Source organism: Engystomops pustulosus, chromosome 2 (genome assembly GCF_040894005.1).
Source record: "Engystomops pustulosus chromosome 2, aEngPut4.maternal, whole genome shotgun sequence".
NCBI lineage: Eukaryota > Metazoa > Chordata > Amphibia > Anura > Leptodactylidae > Engystomops > Engystomops pustulosus.
This window is the reverse complement of record NC_092412.1, coordinates 185,055,813-185,074,173: the sequence shown is the minus strand read 5'-3', so window position 1 is coordinate 185,074,173 and position 18,361 is coordinate 185,055,813. Positions and strand designations below refer to the sequence as shown.

General features: G+C 41.5%; 2 protein-coding genes across 2 annotated transcripts in view; one reads left to right on the top strand and one right to left on the bottom strand.

Annotated features, from left to right (window-relative positions):
* TRAF3IP3 (TRAF3 interacting protein 3) overlaps positions 1 to 6,653 on the bottom strand; it is a 105,363-nt gene extending 98,710 nt beyond the window's left edge. The window contains exon 1 of the mRNA XM_072137583.1: positions 6,336 to 6,653. The gene's annotated coding sequence lies outside the window, so the exon portion shown is untranslated. The remainder of the gene's footprint in view (positions 1 to 6,335) is intronic.
* SNRPE (small nuclear ribonucleoprotein polypeptide E) lies at positions 6,383 to 16,453 on the top strand. Its single transcript, XM_072137587.1, has 5 exons — positions 6,383 to 6,589; positions 8,193 to 8,219; positions 10,015 to 10,077; positions 13,947 to 14,025; positions 16,224 to 16,453. Exons 1-5 carry the CDS (start codon positions 6,536 to 6,538, stop codon positions 16,277 to 16,279), a joined length of 279 nt encoding a protein of 92 aa, XP_071993688.1. The 5' UTR covers positions 6,383 to 6,535; the 3' UTR covers positions 16,280 to 16,453.
* Positions 16,454 to 18,361: the final 1,908 nt, after the last annotated feature.

The window sequence follows — 18,361 nt, the reverse complement described above, 5'->3', positions numbered from 1 at the left end:
ACATCCAATTGAAGAAATGTTTATATATGGCAGATTAATGAAACTGAACGTGAATGCCCAGATGAGAAAACCTCTTTAAAGGTGGGAATGAAAATTCTGTTGCACTTACTGATGCTTTAAGAAGGTGCCGGCACCTGCAGCATATGGGAAGCGTTTTTCTATGGCTCGCCTCGGGCCGCAGACAGGCTTCGTTCACCGCTGGGGCTGTCACATAGACAGCTGAATCTTGTTCATGGATCTGTGGGCACGATCGCACACAGAAAATGGGGATTGAAGTTTTCTGCCACCTACAGGCAAAGAGGAGTGCCTCCCAAGACAGACTGCTCACATTGCCTCATGGATGGTGCGCCCCTGTCTAAGGTACATTAAAAAATCCAGAATTTATGAACAAACTTGCCTAACAACAACTTATCTAACAGTCTTATAACTCTGAATTTCATGTGACTCTATGAAGACTTCTTGTCCAGGTAGCTGCTCGTAGCGCAACCTAACACTAGTGTATGGTGTGGGGGGAGCGGTAGCTATAACTTCTGCTAGGCCTGAAAAAAAGTGCATTAGATCTTATTTTCAAGCAATTTTTTGAAGAAGGGGGGGGGGGGAATTAAATAAACTAATATCACATCCCAAAATACAGTGATGATTTGAAAAGAAGAAAAAAAGCGGATGTGCAAGCAAAATCAATTTATTATTCCATCAAAGTACAAATAAAAACATTTAAAAACCCCAATGAAGGGGATAAGAACATAATGGTCTCTCCTCAAAGAGATATTCCCCATGTATACAACAAAAATAAATATAAATAGATAACAAAGCTGCTAAAAATGTATATATGCACAAAGCCACACAAAGAGCAGTAATGTCCAAGGTTTTAATCTATGTATATAATAATAAAGTGCAAATGTGCCTATACTATGTGAACCAATAAAGCACTTAAACTTTATAGTGTGTAGTGCATGGAGTAAATGGACAGTGTCTCTGTAAAAATAATTGATTAATATACTGTAAGTGAAGTGTGAAAGTCATCACACCAATAAATCATATACATACAGATAATGAAACACATAGATAAAGTGCTACATGCAAAGGGATAGCAGCTAGATATGTAAACAGTAGATTCAATTAGATACCATGAAGGAGTACATCACATTACCTAATGCAAAGCATAGAGAGGAGAGACCACAAATGCCCCACGCGTATCGCCCGTCTAGCAGGCTTCCTCAGGGGATATAGGAAGGGAAATAAACCCAGCTATTTAAATCATCTAATCCCTCCCCCCGAAAGTGTGTGAATGTCTTGCTATGCCGCCCCCTGTAATGTTAAACGCATCAAAATATGCGTTCCAACTCGTAATGAGTCCGCAAAAGGTACCAGATCAGAAGACCCCCCGCCGATTCCAAGTACGCATGGGCATCATGATATGTGAACCAAGTCCTGATCCATGTCGTCATGGTGCGATATGAACTACTTCCGGGTCATGATGGCCTGAGATCCGAGCCTGGCGTGTGTGTGTTGCCAAGCAACGGAGGCGGACCCAGAGCTGGGTATGAACGTCCAATCTGCTGCACAGCAGAAAAAGGAAGAAACGGCAAGAGATATACGAGCCATGATTGCGGTAAGTACAGCTCAAGTAGATTCATATCTGTCGAAAAAATACAAACGAAAGGCGCATGATAATAAGTGAATATCTAATCCTTGCAAAAGATGACGTAACTGACTACTGCGAACAAAAAATTGTGTCGTCTAAAAATCACCAAAGCGGCATAATATATATGGTACAGAGCTATCGGCGCTGTATATATATAAATATAAAGTACAAGGGTGACGACAAAAGATACAAGCATATACAAAATGAAACGGCGCAAGATTCATGTACAGGAGCAATGACGAAAGGTGAGGGTGTATACAAAAGTGGAACGGCGCAATGTGCATATACATATAATGCAGTAGGACAGAGTTTGTAAAAGCAAGACCGCAATATTGGATACCTATCCGTTAAGTAAGGTGCAAGCTATAGATGCATAGTAGCAAATATAGGGCTAACCATTGTAAATATCCAAATAGAGTACCTAGCCCCATGCGATAAACATGCATTATCTACAAATCGCCAAGACAACATAGTATGAAATACAAAGCTGTCAGCGCAGTCCATATGAGTACAGGTATACCAGCGGGAGGTTATGGCGCATATAAGACGGAGTGGCGCAGTGTGGATATGCATATAGTGTAGCTCGATGTTTATGATGAAAAGAGTTCCAAAGTCCAAAGAAAAGTATACACAAGCCTTAGGACAATATCCTAAACATATGATAGATCTTATTTTCAGAGGGGGTCTTATTTTTGGGGAAACAGCTCATAGTTGTGCTTAACTTAGTGATTCTTGGGGTAGGTTTATGAAATAGTTGAAGTGCCACTGAAGTCATTAGAGCAAATGATGCCAATCTCTAAAACATATATATATCTACATATATACATACATATATACACTCACCGGCCACTTTATTAGGTACACCTGTCCACCTGCTCGTTAACACTTAATTTCTAATCAGCCAATCACATGGCGGCAACTCAATCTCCTGCAGTTCAAACCGAGCATCAGTATGGGGAAGAAAGGTGATTTGAGTGCCTTTGAACGTGGCATGGTCGTTGGTGCCAGAAGGGCTGGTCTGAGTATTTCAAAAACCGCTGATCTACTGGGATTTTCACGCACAACCATCTCTAGGGTTTACAGAGAAAGGTCCGAAAAAGAAAAAACATCCAGTGAGCGGCAGTTCTATGGGCGGAAATGCCTTGTTGATGCCAGAGGTCAGAGGAGAATGGGCAGACTGGTTCGAGCTGATAGAAAGGCAACAGTGACTCAAAACGCCACCCGTTACAACCAAGGTAGGCAGAAGAGCATCTCTGAACGCACAGTACATCGAACTTTGAGGCAGATGGGCTACAGCAGCAGAAGACCACACCGGGTGCCACTCCTTTCAGCTAAGAACAGGAAACTGAGGCTACAATTTGCACAAGCTCATCGAAATTGGACAGTAGAAGATTGGAAAAACGTTGCCTGGTCTGATGAGTCTCGATTTCTGCTGCGACATTCGGATGGTAGGGTCAGAATTTGGCATCAACAACATGAAAGCATGGATCCATCCTGTCTTGTATCAACGGTTCAGGCTGGTGGTGGTGGTGTCATGGTGTGGGGAATATTTTCTTGGCACTCTTTGGGCCCCTTGGTACCAATTGAGCATTGAGTGTACATATACATATACATATATATATACATATATATATACATATTTATACATGTCAATTCCTTCGGCAAACTATAATTTTTATATTTCCATTTACCATACCTATATGGGGTCTTGATTTTTGGGCGCAAAATGTAGTTAATAATAGCACAATATTGGGATTCATATCCCCTGCTGGTGAATGTTTCTGTGCAGTACATTTAAAAAAAGAACACATATTAGATGCAGTCTTTTCTAATAAAAAATATTCTGCCTATGTTGTTGAACGTAAATAACATAATCACTTTTTTTCTCTGGGTCATTATGCATACAACAATACCGTATTTATAGGTTTCTTTTAAGTTTTTTTTTTTTTTTTGGGGGGGGGGGACTTTTTTGTATCACCACCTAGTTTTTTTGTCAATGTCACTGCGCGTGTTTTTTTTTGCTAAAAAAAGACTGTTATTGTAGCTTTAATTATAGATTTTTTTGTGTAATGTATGATTAAAAAAAGGAAAATGTGTTACCCGGTCACTGGAGTTCACTGAAAGTGCATTGTCCTGCGGCGTGCGGCTATTCACTTAGATTGTGTGCCTGAAATCATTCTTTTGTGTCGGTTCCCCACTCAGGTCCGACAGAGTTCACCATCTTTTTTGTGGCGCATCTTAAACAAAGGGTTTGTGACACAATTTAAAAGTTAAATACACTCTCAGTCCGAATCAGTTGGACCGTCCAACGATATGCCCCCTAATTTGTGGTGCAATTCCAATGCTGTACTCCAGTCGCGGCAGGCTCTGGTGAAGACCAGGTGTCACTTAGACCGCTGGGAGAGTTTTATTATGGGGTGGGGAGCACTGCTGGGGGCATTTTATTAGGGATGAGGAGCACCGCTGTGGACATTTCGTGGGGGGGGGGGGGGGGGGGGCGGGGGCGCACTGATGGGGACATTTTAGTAGGGGGAAACACTGCTTGGAACAGTTCATTGGTGGGGGCATTATATGGGGTGGGGCATTTCATTAGTGATTTAATTAGTGGGGGGGGGGAGCATTTCATTTATGGAGGAGCACTGCTCGAGACATTTCATTGGGGGGCAGCACTACTGGGGGCATTTTATGGGACCTCCACTGTGGACATTTCATTATTTCATTAGGGGGAGCACAGCTCAGGGCATTTTATTAGGGGTGGGGAGCACTGCTGGGGACATTGTATGAGGAAGAACACTGCTCAGGGAATTTCATTTGTGGAGGGGCACTGTTGGGAGCATTTCATTAATGGGGAAGCACTGCTCGGGCAATTTATTGGAGGGGAGCATTGCTGGAGACATTGCATTAGGGGTGGAAGCACTGCTGGGAATATTTCATTGTGGGGGAGCACTGCTGGGGACATTTTATGGTGGGGCACTACTGGGGCATTTTATTAATAGGGGAGCAGGGCTGGGGGCATTGCATTGGGGGAGGTTCAGCTGGGGACATTTAATTGGGTAGGGGACACTGCTGGAGACATTTCATTGGCTGGGGGGCTCTGTTAGGAACGTTTCATTGGGTGAGGGGAGCACAGTTGGGGACATTGCATTTTGGGGAGCACTGCTGTGGACATTTCAGTGAAAATCCCAAAGACAAAGGGACATTATAGGTGTGTGGGGGTCGCTGTAGAAAAAGGGTTATTATAATGTCCCATTTTCTGTAGTCGTCCTCTGACCAGGACATTAAAAGAGAGCTACAGAAAAAGGGGCACTATAGTGGAAATCGGACATTATATTGGGTTGGGGTTAGATATGGAGTATTTGTAGGGCACACAATTTTTTTTTCCAATGACCATGGTAAAAGGATGACTTGGCCCCAATCCCTGGAAAAATCATTTAGGTGCAGCTGGTGCGCAGATACAAAAAGGTTGGGAAACACTGCTTTAGAGGACATACATATGCACGTCCACTAATTTGTGCCAGAGCAGCTGTGCCACAAAAAGGGTCGCTTGCGCCACAATCCCAGTGCACACATGCCGTTTTAGCCCCTAAAAAGGTGCACAGTCCAAAAGACACGAAGCAGCTCCTTGTGCTACAACAGAAGCATCAGTGTTACACTGCTAGTGTTATCAGAAACCGCCGATAATGCTAGAAGACACTGCAGCGATGTACACTAGAAACACCGGACCACACAGTAAGCGGTCCGACGTATTCATGAGGGGTCGGGGGAGAGGCAGCACCTCATGAATACGTCGGACAGCTTACAGCACGGTCTGGCGTTTCTAGTGTACATCGCGGCAGTGTCTGCTAGCGTTATCAGAGGTTTCCGAAAATGCTAGCAGTGCAACACTGCTGCGTCTGTTGGTGCACTAGGAGTTTCTAACTTTAGTAAGCAGCTCCTAGTGCAGTTTTTACAGGTGACAGGCCCTCTTTAAATATACATGAAGATATCTATTGTTAATAAATGACAGCAACACATAAAAATTACTCTCCTGCAGGTAACATTAACTGGGGATATCTGCTGGCTCTGTGGCAACTAGAAGCACAATCCTTGTGCCATAGTTAATGGAAGATTCTCCTCTTTACACTGAAACAAGAACTTTGTTTCTAGGTGCCACATTACTCAAGATTTTTGTTATTCAGGCTAAAGCTAACAAAACAAATTTATTAACTGCAGTTAGCATCAATGTGCTGTCTGATTTTTTACTACGAATGTTCATCCATCTGACATATCACAGGGGATCACTATTACAAAACTGCGTGAAAACAGCTGAGGTCTTCTATATGGCAGGACATTTGCCTAACGCTACATCTCATGACTTAGGGTGCGGTCACACGTTGCAGCTAAAACTGCAGCTCAGTCAGCTTTGAGGTGGTTTTAGGAGAGTTTTGTTAATTTAAAAGGTGAATTACATTTGTGGAACATGTTTCTCGTTTAAAATCACATTCACCAGTTCAGTTCATATCTTTCACCTGTTAAATCAACAAAACTGCATCGAAAATCGGTTTGCGGTGCAGTTGTAACCGCAACGTGTGACCGCACCCTAATGGAGATCAGAGAGCGCCGTCCCAGAACTACTGGACATGGCAATACGCAGTAACAACGACTGTCCACACAAACTCTTGGTGTCACATGACAGGATGACCTCACAAACCTGGCACATCTTGATGACGAAGAGCCCGGCGCTTGTTACCATGAATTGGCGGGAAAGGTCTATTTCCGGAGTGTACGTCACGTCTCTTCCGGAGCTTCGTGTCCAGCTCTTCCGGCGATTATCTGACGTCACGGCGCCTGGTTGGTTGCACCATTTGATTGTGATTCCGGTTCCTCACAAGTGGCTGCTCTGTGGAGAAGATGGCGTACCGCGGACAGGGGCAGAAAGTGCAGAAAGTGATGGTTCAACCCATCGTATCCTTTTGTATGCAAGGGGTTCACTCTGCTGGGAGTCGGGAGCTGCTCTCCTGCTGCGGGGAAGCGGTGGCGGCTGAGGATGAGCGCACGTGCGGGCGCGCATTGTGATCAGGAGCCCGAACATCACGTGTACTGTACGTCAGGGTGTAGTGATCTGCATGTGTAGTGATCTCCTGTACATCAGAGTGGCGGTGTACATATACATGTGTAGTGATGTCCTGTACATCAGGGTGGCAGTGTTCATATATAAATGTGTAGGGATCTCCTGTACATCAGAGTGGCGGTGTACATATACATGTGTAGTGATCTCCTGTACTTCAGGGTGGCGGGTAACATATACATGTGTAGTGATGTCCTGCACATCAGGGTGGCGGGTAGCATATACATGTGTAGTGATGTCCTGCACATCAGGGTGGCGGGTAACATAAACATGTGTAGTGATGTCCTGCACATCAGGGTGGCGGGTAACATATACATGTGTAGGGATCTCCTGTACTTCAGGGTGGCGGGTAACATATACATGTGTAGTGATCTCCTGCACATCAGGGTGGCAATGTACATATACATGTGTAGTGATGTCCTGTACATCAGAGTGGCGGTGTACATATACATGTGTAGTGATGTCCTGTACATCAGAGTGGCGGTGTACATATACATGTGTAGTGATGTCCTGTACATCAGAGTGGCGGTGTACATATACATGTGTAGTGATGTCCTGCACATCAGGGTGGTGGGTAACATATACATGTGTAGTGATGTCCTGCACATCAGGGTGGTGGGTAACATATACATGTGTAGTGATGTCCTGCACATCAGGGTGGTGGGTAACATATACATGTGTAGTGATGTCCTGCACATCAGGGTGGTGGGTAACATATACATGTGTAGTGATGTCCTGCACATCAGGGTGGTGGGTAACATATACATGTGTAGTGATGTCCTGCACATCAGGGTGGTGGGTAACATATACATGTGTAGTGATGTCCTGCACATCAGGGTGGTGGGTAGCATATACATGTGTAGGGATCTCCTGTACATCAGGGTGGCGGGTAACATATACATGTGTAGGGATCTTCTGTACATCAGGGAGGCGGGGAGCATATACATGTGTAGGGATCTCCTGTACATCAGGGTGGCAGTGTACATATATAAATGTGTAGGGATCTCCTGTACATCAGGGTGGCGGGTAACGTATATATGTGTAGGGATCTCCTGTACATCAGGGTGGCGGGTAACGTATATATGTGTAGGGATCACCAGTACATCAGGGTGGCGGGTAACGTATATATGTGTAGGGATCGCCAGTACATCAGGGAGGCGGGTAACTTATATATGTGTAGGGATCGCCAGTACATCAGGGAGGCGGGTAACACATACATGTGTAGGGATCTCCTGTACATCAGGGAGGCGGGGAGCATATACATGTGTAGGGATCTCCTGTACATCTAGCTGTTAAGTCATACATGTGTATGACATTCATCTTGCATGAGCATAAGAGTTATGTGACTATAGGCTCTGTCTTTCTAGTACCATAGTGCCGAGTCATGTACTATAATACCTTGATGTTACTTTTTAAATTGCCTTAACTCGTTGTTTTCAGAATCTGATCTTCAGGTATCTCCAAAATGTAAGTATATATAGGATATACATATTTTCAGTTTCATTGAGGGGGGAGGGCAGCAATGTCTGGCAATGTTTAACCCCTTAAGGACCAGGCCCTTTTTCATTTTTGCATCTTTATTTTTCACTCCCCACCTTCATATTCTATGCTGTATACTGGGAAGTGGGGAAAAAAATTCTGAATGCAGTAAAAATGATGAAAAACTGCATTTGCGCTGTTTTCTTGTGGGCTTGGATTTTACAGCTTTCACTGTGTGCCCCAAATGACATGTCTACTTTATTCTTTGGGTCAGTGTGATCACAGGGATAACAGATTTGTATAGGTTTTATACTGTTTTCATACATTTACAAGAATTAAAACCTCCTGTACAAAAAAAAAAAAAATTCTTCATTTTGCCATCTTCTGACACTAATAACTTTTTCATAGTTTGTTTTACGGAGCTGTGGGTGATGTCATTTTTTGCGACTTTTGACTGTACGACCTTTTGATCGCTTTTCATTGAATTTTTAAAATAATTTTCAAAATGGCAAAAAATTTGGTCGCTATTTTCCGGTACAGGGTTAAACGCAATGAAAAACCGTTATATTTTGATCGGGCATTTTCGGACGCGGCGATACTCAATGTGTTTATGATTCTTACTGCATATTTATGACTTCTAGGGAATGGGGGGTGATTAGAATTTTTAGGGTTTTTAATATTTTTTAATTACTATTTTTCAGACTCCCTGGGGTACTTTAACCGTAGGTTGTCTGATTGATCCTACCATATACTGCCATACTACAGTATGGCAGTAGATGGGGATTTTGCACACCTTCTATTATAATGTGCAAATTGCACATTGTAATAGATGGCCTAAAACATGAAAGCCTCAAATCTTTGTGTGACCCGAGGCAGTCATGGCAATGGATCGCCGCTTCCCCCACCTCACCCTTGGTGGGTAAAAATACAGCGTCAACTTTTGTGTCATTGGATCCATTTTTGTAAAAAAACATTTTGACACTTATATTTTTAGTTTTCCGATCCGGTATGTATTTTGTGAGATATTCGATCATTTTAACCTTTTTGTTACACCGTGTGTGTGGATGTATATAGCGCCACTAACGTACATTGGGGAGATGTATTAAAATGTTGGTCCCGTGCAGAATAGAACTAATTTGCTGCTGCACCAGCATTCCTAGTTGCGCATGGCAATCGGAGCTCTGCTTGCATTTTCCCACGTCGGCTCTGCTCATGATCAACAACTAGAACAGTTCTGACACTTCTGATAAATCTCCCCATTGTGTCAGACTGCACCAGAATAATCATCCAGCATCATAGGGTGCGGACACTCGTTGCATTTTCAATCCGTTTTGAAACACTTTACAACAGCTGAGGAGAGGTTTACACATTACTGTAAACATACAATACTTTGCAAACTGTTAACACATGTTAACATGTGTTCTATTAATGCAAATGTTAACAGTAATGTAATTAGGAAATTGCCTCTCCTTAGCTCTAGTAATGCGTTTCCAAAGGCAATGAAGATGCAACGAGCCAACAAACGAGTCAGAAAACAGCCTAAAAATGGTGTAAACCTTAAGGTCGCAGTCACACGTTGCGTTTTGGTTTTGTTTTCATGCCTTTTGAAACGCATTACATCAGCTTTTGGCTTCAAAAATGACATCTGTAAAACTGAACATGTGGCTGCACCCTCAGTAAATGTGGCGCACAGCACTCAAGTTTTCTGGCGTAGACAGATTGATACAACCCCCCCCCCCCCATTTTGGCTCCTTTGCTGATGACTTCACTGTTACCTTTACAGAGATCTAGGATCCAAGTCTGGCTCTATGAGCAGGTGAACATGCGTATTGAAGGTTGCATCATTGTAAGTATTTAAATACTATACCCACAGTATTATTGTTTTATTAGAGACTACATAGACTCTAGTGTAAATTTTTTTGAATGCTCGTCCTATGTGAACACCACTCCCATGTCCATATAGATTCAGTAATGAACATATAGCCTAGTAACCTGTTGGATTTGAGGTGTCCTTAAGCCCTTCCCGACATTTGACGTAATAATACTGCATGGCGGGAGGTGCGTTCCCGCAATTTGCAGTATTATTACGTCATGCTTCTGGTACCGGCTCCTGAACATTTCTAGTACCTGCGATCAGATGAGAGCAGGCATTAACCCCTTACATGCTAAGGTCACGTGTGATCAGAGGATCGCTTGTTCACGCCAACCTGTTAAGGTAAAAAATAAAAATGTTTAAAGCACTTGATATAAACATTTATTAATAAAATTAATTAAATAAAGTTAAAGTCCCCTAAACACAAACATTCCCTATACATATCTAATAAAGTAAAAAAAAAAAAAAAACACAAAATCATCGCAGCATCCGTAACAATCTGAACAATAACTCGGTAACATTATTGGACCTGATTGGTGAGCGCCGTAAAAACGAAACCCGAAAAACTCGCCAAAAATGTACATTTTTCATTAAATTGCTTCTAAAAGTGATCAAAAAAAGTTATGTACGCCAAAATGGTATGACTGAAAAGGACAACTCAACACGCAAAATATAAGCCCTAAACCAGCTCTGTCAACCAAAAAAATATTAGCGTTATATCTCCGTAAAGATGGCGATACAAAAATAAGTGAGATTTTCTCTATATTAGTTTTTATTCAGTAAAATTGTAAAAATATATAAAAAAAAATATATAAATGAGGTATCCCCATAACCATAGTGATCCATAGAATAAAGTTATTTTTATGGTATAGTGAATGACCCCAAAAAAATGCAAGGAGAAAGGAAACAAAAATGTACAATTTTTTTTTTTCCTACATACATTTAAGAGATAATAAAATCTCATCAATGAGCTAATGACCCACTTAAATGAAGTATTTGTCAAGTGTATCTAATGTCACAAAAAAAAGCCCTTTTTATTTCCAAATTTCCCAAGAAATAAAGATTGTATAGCCAATTAAAAGGGATAAGGCATAATCTGCTCTGAATGGCGCAGCTTCCCTTCAATGTCCTGGCGTGTGCCCATACAGCAGGTTACGCCACACATGGGGTATTGTTACTCTCAGGAGAAATTGGGTATCAAACTTTGTGGACAGTTTTGGTATTTTATCCACTGAGAATTTGTACATTTTTTGAAAAACACATTCATTTAGCCAAAAAAATTTAAATTTCAAAATTGCATCCGATCCCCTGTAAAATAAAGGGTTAACAACCTCCAAGAAAGTTGTTTTACATACATTAAGGGGTGTAGTTTTTATAATGGGGTAATTTATGGGGTTTTACTTTTATTTAGGCCTCTTAAAGTGACTTAATCTAAGCAGGTCCTGCAAAAGAGTGATTTTGTGTTTTTTATGAAATTTGAGAAATCGTACCTAAAGTTCAAAGCCCCATAACATCTTTAAAAAAATGAGAGAATGATTAAAAAAAACCATGTCCACATTAACCAGACATTCGGTTAATGTTAGTTATCAAGTTTGTTTTGCTGTTATGACTACGTATGAAAAAAGTAGGAAATTTTCAATTTCAAAAATCTAGACTTTTTCCAAATTTTCACCAAATATCTGTTTTGTTTTTTTTTTTTTGTTTTTTTTTTTTATAAATATACGCATACATTTTTAAACTAACATGAAGTACAAAGTGTCACGAGAAAACAGTTTCAAAATCACTTGGATATGTTAAAGCGTTACAAAGGGCAGATTTGAAAAAAATGGGACGTGTCAGGAAGGTGAAAAGTGGCTTCGGCGTTAAGGGGTTAAAGCAGCTGCTGGTGGGTTACATGACCTGTGGCACTTATAGACAGAAGAGGAAAACTTACCAAAGCAAGTACAACATGGGTATAGGGTTGCACCAATGCCAGAATTTTCAGTGCGATATCGATCCTTTGGGGGGGGGGGGGTTGTTTCTTTGAAAGTTATCGTATGATCTAGATTTAATTTCTAGGGTGTTAACATTGCGTTCAGAAAACGCACCCGTTTTTGACCCGTTTTAAGATAATTGGTAAAACCTCTCAAAAACAGATGCGTTTTCAAAAAATGCATGCGTTTTTTTAACAGACTGCTTAAAACGGGCCAAAACCGGGTTCAATGCACGGCCTGAGGGTGCCATCACGTGTTCAGTGGTTTTAGGTGCAGTTTTGTTAATTTACACATGTTTTCCCATGAACGAAAATTCTCAAATCTCAATCCCCTAGTGATGTTAACACAATAAAAATAATTTTTAACCCTTTACTTTTACAGTTTTACTCAGTGATGGTGTGGGCAGGGAGTCTCTAAGCAGACACATTATGATCCATCTAGTTCTGTGAGCTGACAATGTGGCTAGATTATCAGGGTACAGGTTTATATACACTTTTATTTAACTTTTTAATATTGTACTAGTATCTGACACCTAGAACGAAAGATGAGACATATCAGAGATGAGAGGTGATGGGATTCATGACATGCATATAACATTCTCGGCACGTCTACATCTTGGCTACACACACATACTGTCACCTTTGCTACATACCTCCCTCCCTCCGCCCTGGATAAAGAACTTATCTGACACTTAGAGATAAGATCCAGTAGAAACTTATTACACATAATGTTGGCTTTCCTAAATTTCTGCTATTACACAAAATACTACATCTGCTGTGCCTTCCTGCTGTGTCTCCCCAGATAAATAACTTATCTGTCTGCAGCTCGTAGTTTTCCTCACGCTGCTGCCAGCAGGACATCCATATCAGTGTGAGGGGGCGTGGCTAGAGTGCAGGGAGAAGTTACAGGGTTGTGTCTAGGGGCAACTGAAATGGTGTACAGCCGGACTGATAGAGACAGGTTCAACTTATATCTGTGAAATGCTTTATTTTTGTTAATAACAGTGAATTGGAGAATGTGTTATTTTGTTATCCTGAGTACATTTAAGAACCTTGTTCTTCGTGGAAATCCCCCTTAAATAGGTGAAAGACTTTTGCGGAACCGGTTTCCTTTTCAAAATAAAAATTCACCCATTCAATTCTTGTCTTTTTATCTGTTAAATTAACAAATTTGCACCTAAAAGCCACCTCAAAACTAATTGTGATGCAGTTGTAAGTGCCATGAGGGTGCTGTCACACAGTAAATTCTTGGACAGTTTTGAAACGCACTGAAAACGCAAGCATTTTTGCATGTTTACCACAAATGAAGAAAAACAGATTCAAAGCAGCCAAGCACATGTTAAACATGCAGAAAGACATGTGTTTTCAGTTAGTTAAAAAATGCACTGTGTGAAAGCACCCTGAGTGTGTGTTCACACTTGACTTTTGGTGTGCGTTGAAACACATGTGTCAGGATGTATCCATTTTTTGTTACTATGCGTTTGGCTGCTTTGAAAGCGTTATTCTTCAGTGCTGGCAATGTAAGCAGCTGTGAACATTTTTAACACAACTGCTTACACTTCCAGCAATGAAGACAAATTTTCAAAGTATGGTAACCTGGGAAAACATGTGTGTTTAAATGCATCCCAAAACGACACATGTGAACGCTTCCTCACTGTTGTTGATTATTTTAGGGGTGTGACCTTAGAATCCTTGTTACATAATACATGTCACTTTGGAGTCACCTGATAAAAGGACTACATTGCAAAGAAAGCTTCTGACCTCGAAAGTAATTTTCTCACCATCTGACTGAACTAATGTTATGTAGCCAATTTTGTGTTGAGCTGTGTTTTTGGTTTTGTTTTTAAATTTTATTTTACATAATTTATAGGGATTTGATGAATATATGAACCTGGTTTTGGATGATGCTGAAGAAATCCATCTGAAAACAAAGTCACGAAAACAGCTTGGTGAGTTATTAGACAAATATATTAGGTCTGAATTAAAGGGAGCCATGTCCGGAGCTACTGCGTTACCAGCAAGTTCTTATGCAGCTGAGGTTCATCATATTAACCTTGCCAATGTTCCATCAGGGCATGTAAGCTTTCTTTAGCTAAAGAATATGCATATGCTTGTTCCTGGAAATTTCTAAACTCTTGTCTGGTTAATTACTACTCAATGCTAAAACGGCCATGGCTAGAGAACCCCATTGACTTCTGTTATGCACAGTCATGGTACCCTAAACCTTCCTAAAGCTACATGTACACACATGCTACATGTGATGCCATGCCCATTAAAAGCCTTGCAATATATACCCGGTACTATTACATACACTGCTTGTTTAGAAAGCTTCCTAAAGACATGGCAAAGAACTAGTAGTAGACGTAATCCATGTTGATTTTCACTTTCAGTATGTTTTTGATACTTTGGTAAGAAGTTTATGCACCTTCTTAACTCTGCCGCTCTATGGGGTTTGGCAGTGCCATGTCATCTTGGTGGGAACATGTGTCTGTGGTGTTAGATTATTTTATAGGGGACCTTTTATCAGGGCTTTTATGCCAGAAAACCGCTGAAGAAGCCCTGAAATAATTGCAGTTGCAAGAAAACTGCCAGTAATTGTGATTATAATGCCCTATACACCATCTCCATGCCAAGGGTACAAGGAGCGTGTCACTGGCACACTCAATACACGCGGTAGGACCTGGTGCAGAAGTGTATATACGCTTTGCAGCTGCCCCGCCGAATACATCAGGAGGCCTAATCCGGAGGGGCTGGATGTCGTCATATGCTGGTGTGCGATCACAGCCTGTGATACATCTCCCCTATTCTGTAGAAGTTTGCTGTTTTGATACAGGGACGTGTTCCTGAATGCCTCGCACCCTTGCAAAATGTAGTTTGGATACCCTGAGTGGATGCTGCAGGACATTAATGTGTTCATTGTACTGATCTTAATGGGTTTTCATGAAAGCCTCTTTGTCCTATATGATAGTGGAGCTCGGAGAGACATGACTGGATGCTGGTCTGTTGGGTTGCTATGGCAACAGCCTGAGGTCCAGTGTACGCGCCTGATTCATTAGAATAGGAACGGTGTAGGTTTGTTGCTGCGCGGCAGATGGTTGCCTCAGCAACATGACCGCTCACTGTGCAGATTAGTATCTCAACAGCCAATATCTGATTATGCTAAATAAAATGCCTGGTGACATCCCCTTTGATTCTAGAAGCTGGGGACAATTAAAAGGATTCTGAAAGTAGTTAAAACTGTATATATGAGTTTTTAATTTAGCCATCTCCCACATTGGGTCCAATTGCCCTGATTCTGCAGATGTTCTTGTCAAATGATATTCTGGATCTGTTATTCTCCATGGGATATATTTAAGATATGCAAGAATTCAGTGGCTTATTACACCTGATGTATAAGTTGTTGTGATGATCCATTAGTCTTGACCTTCCCGAATTCAGAGAATGGGTAGGATGTAAATGTTTTCCCCTCAAGCGCCATAACTGTGTGCAGTGTGTATGTAGCCTTAAACCTCTAAATATCAGACCATTCTGTTACTGCTCCAACATAGCTTTGCAAAGACCAATTATATATATATATTTTATTTTTTTAAAATTTAGGTTGGTAAAGTTGGTGTTTTTTTTTTTGTTTTTTTTTATCCGACCACTTACCAAATAAGAGGTTGGATGCTCATATCTTGTAACCTGGCTGTCGGCCGTATTCATGAGGTGGCCGGCCGACACACCCCCTCCACGCCCCTTTTCAACGGGCACCTATAAGAATAGCCAGCAGCAGCTCATATATTGCGCAATCGCTGCCGGCTCTCTGTGATACGGCCGTAGAGGGGCTCATTCACAGCGTCCCGTTGAACAGGAGAGTGGAGGGGGTGTGTTGCCCAGCCCCCTCATGAATACGTCTGACTGCCAGGGAGGGGGGGGGGGCAGGATACCAGGATACGGTCCCTTATTTTGTAAGAGGTTGGATCAATTAAAACTAACTTTGCCAACCTAAATTTTTTTTAAAAAAGTCATTGCTAGAATATGGCTGGGGGAGGATTATGGGGGACATATTTGGTGGTGGGGGGGGGGTTGACGTGTCCTCTTTAATGGTTTCTACATGGATTAATTGACTTGTTTTTGGTTGTTCATCATTTTTTCTTACTTTTCACAGGTCGTATTATGCTTAAAGGAGACAACATTACTTTGCTACAAAGTGTCGTAAATTAACCAAATCAAGTTTTTTGTTTTTTTTCTTTTGTTAAAAATTACAATTTTTTGTTAATACACAAAGTTTGAAACTCCTGAATGACCTGATGCAATTTGTTTCTTGTGAACTGTTCTACATTATGGCTGTGTACACTTAGATTTTTTTTTTTTTATATATAAATAATTTCTAAATATTATCTGTATCCTTGTATGTTTTCTGAGATGCACCTATACATCTATTCAATTACCTAGTGGATGTAAAATATGGATTCATTACGTTTTAAGAAAAAAAAATAGCATTTTCTGACTTGTAGTAGCATATGCATTGCCATAGGAATACAACACTAATACACTATGTAAATATAGGATGGTTCTAGGCTCTTAAGATACTACTTTTATCAAATCTGCACTCTGTTCATTGTCTATGGCACGGACTGATATAGCAGAGTATGTCGCTCAGTTATCTGTATACACAACATAGAGATGAACAGCAGCAGGGCACATGTGCGACCAGATCATCTGTTAATTTAGGGGTTGTATCATCACTAGGACTCCCACCTATCAAAAAGTTGCCTGGACAACCAATTTGATTTTTCAATGGTTTACTTTGGTTATGTAGTTTTTTTTTTTTTTTTTTTCCCCCGCAATATATGCCTTCATGCACTTATGGGGGCTGTGACGTGTCCGCCAAATTTGTGGCCACATCACAGCCACCTTAGAGGTCTATGGTACCCAATCGTGGTGTTTTGAGCACACTAGCTGCCTGCCACACACTTTGCTTTTGTAAAAGGTTTATCCAGTTTTTTTCTTTAGCTGTTAGAACACCACAAATATTCTGTGGACACAAAGGGAAAATGCCAATCAGTGACTCCTTTTTGATTTAAGTGGAAGGTCATGGCTCGGCACTGACTGGCCAATTCATTTTCATATGAATTCCACATTCCACATGAATTGCAGTCGAACTTTAACAGGGTAAGTTTATTATTAGGGTCTTACACATTCCCAGCAACGACCACAATAAAAATACTATTGACTCGAGTATAAGCAGAGGGTGGGAAATGTATTGGTCACAGCCCCCTCCCCTCCCCCCAACCCTTTAGTACTCCTACTGTATCTATATAAACATTGTCATTTAGGTGGTTCTTTCTTGGACCTCCAGAATCCCTTGGGATTCCCTACCTTTTCTTTGTGTCCAATCAAACTTATCCTTGGGGATGACAAGGAAGGAATGCACACCTTTTATCACAATACTGTACACATCCCTTCCCAGTCTCTAGGCAGGCTTGACCTGACTCTTCTATCCCCACAAATCCAGTACAAATCTGACACTGCTAACATAGTTACCTGTGCTGTCATTGTCCTGTTGCACCAACCGTAGGTAAAGTCTCCTACCCTGGGGGCATTCTGGTCAGCCCTATAGATACACAGATAGTCAAGGTGTCCCTGAGTATAGAGTCAGTCAAAAGAGATCAGATACCAAGAAGGTTTTCACTAGTTTAGTGACGGGTGGTAATGCCCTTGGCAAACCACTGGCGGTTTATGAGCACTAGTATGGTCATTTTGGATGTATTTGTTTGTCTGTGGCCTACTTGACTTACTGTCGGGTGCAGGGCAGAGCCCTTTCTCCCAGCATCCAGGTCCCATTGTCATCTGGGCTTTAGCTTTCCTTTCCTTCTGATGACACTCGGGCCACCAGGGACTGGAACAACTGTGGATCAAACATTTTAGCTCAGTACTCACCGTTGAGACTACCAGACAGTCTCTGGTCGGTAAGGGGTTAATGGCACCAGTCAAACAGTATTATAGGCACTGTGATAATGTGACAATCACCAACAGAATACCTCCCACTCTAGCACTGCGGACATCTAAGGGTTACTCCTTCCCGTCTCACATCTTCAGCTAACATCAGACTGACTGTCTGTAACTGTCCAGTCACCTTGCAAGTGGTCCTTTGCCACAATTATAGTGAGCATACTGTCATATATGGACATTTAAAGGCAAAGTACATAATATCACACAAGAAAATTACCTTACCCAATCCATGGAGCCAGTGAAACAGAAGTGACAGTCAAGGTAGACCATAAAAGTAGACTTACCCTGAGC

Coding starts and splice junctions, on each gene's coding strand:
- SNRPE (XM_072137587.1), top strand. CDS start 6,536: ATGGCGTACCGCGGACAGGGGCAGAAAGTGCAGAAAGTGATGGTTCAA. Junction 6,590..8,192: donor AAGTGATGGTTCAACCCATC/GTATCCTTTTGT, acceptor CGTTGTTTTCAG/AATCTGATCTTCAGGTATCT. Junction 14,026..16,223: donor AAAGTCACGAAAACAGCTTG/GTGAGTTATTAG, acceptor TACTTTTCACAG/GTCGTATTATGCTTAAAGGA.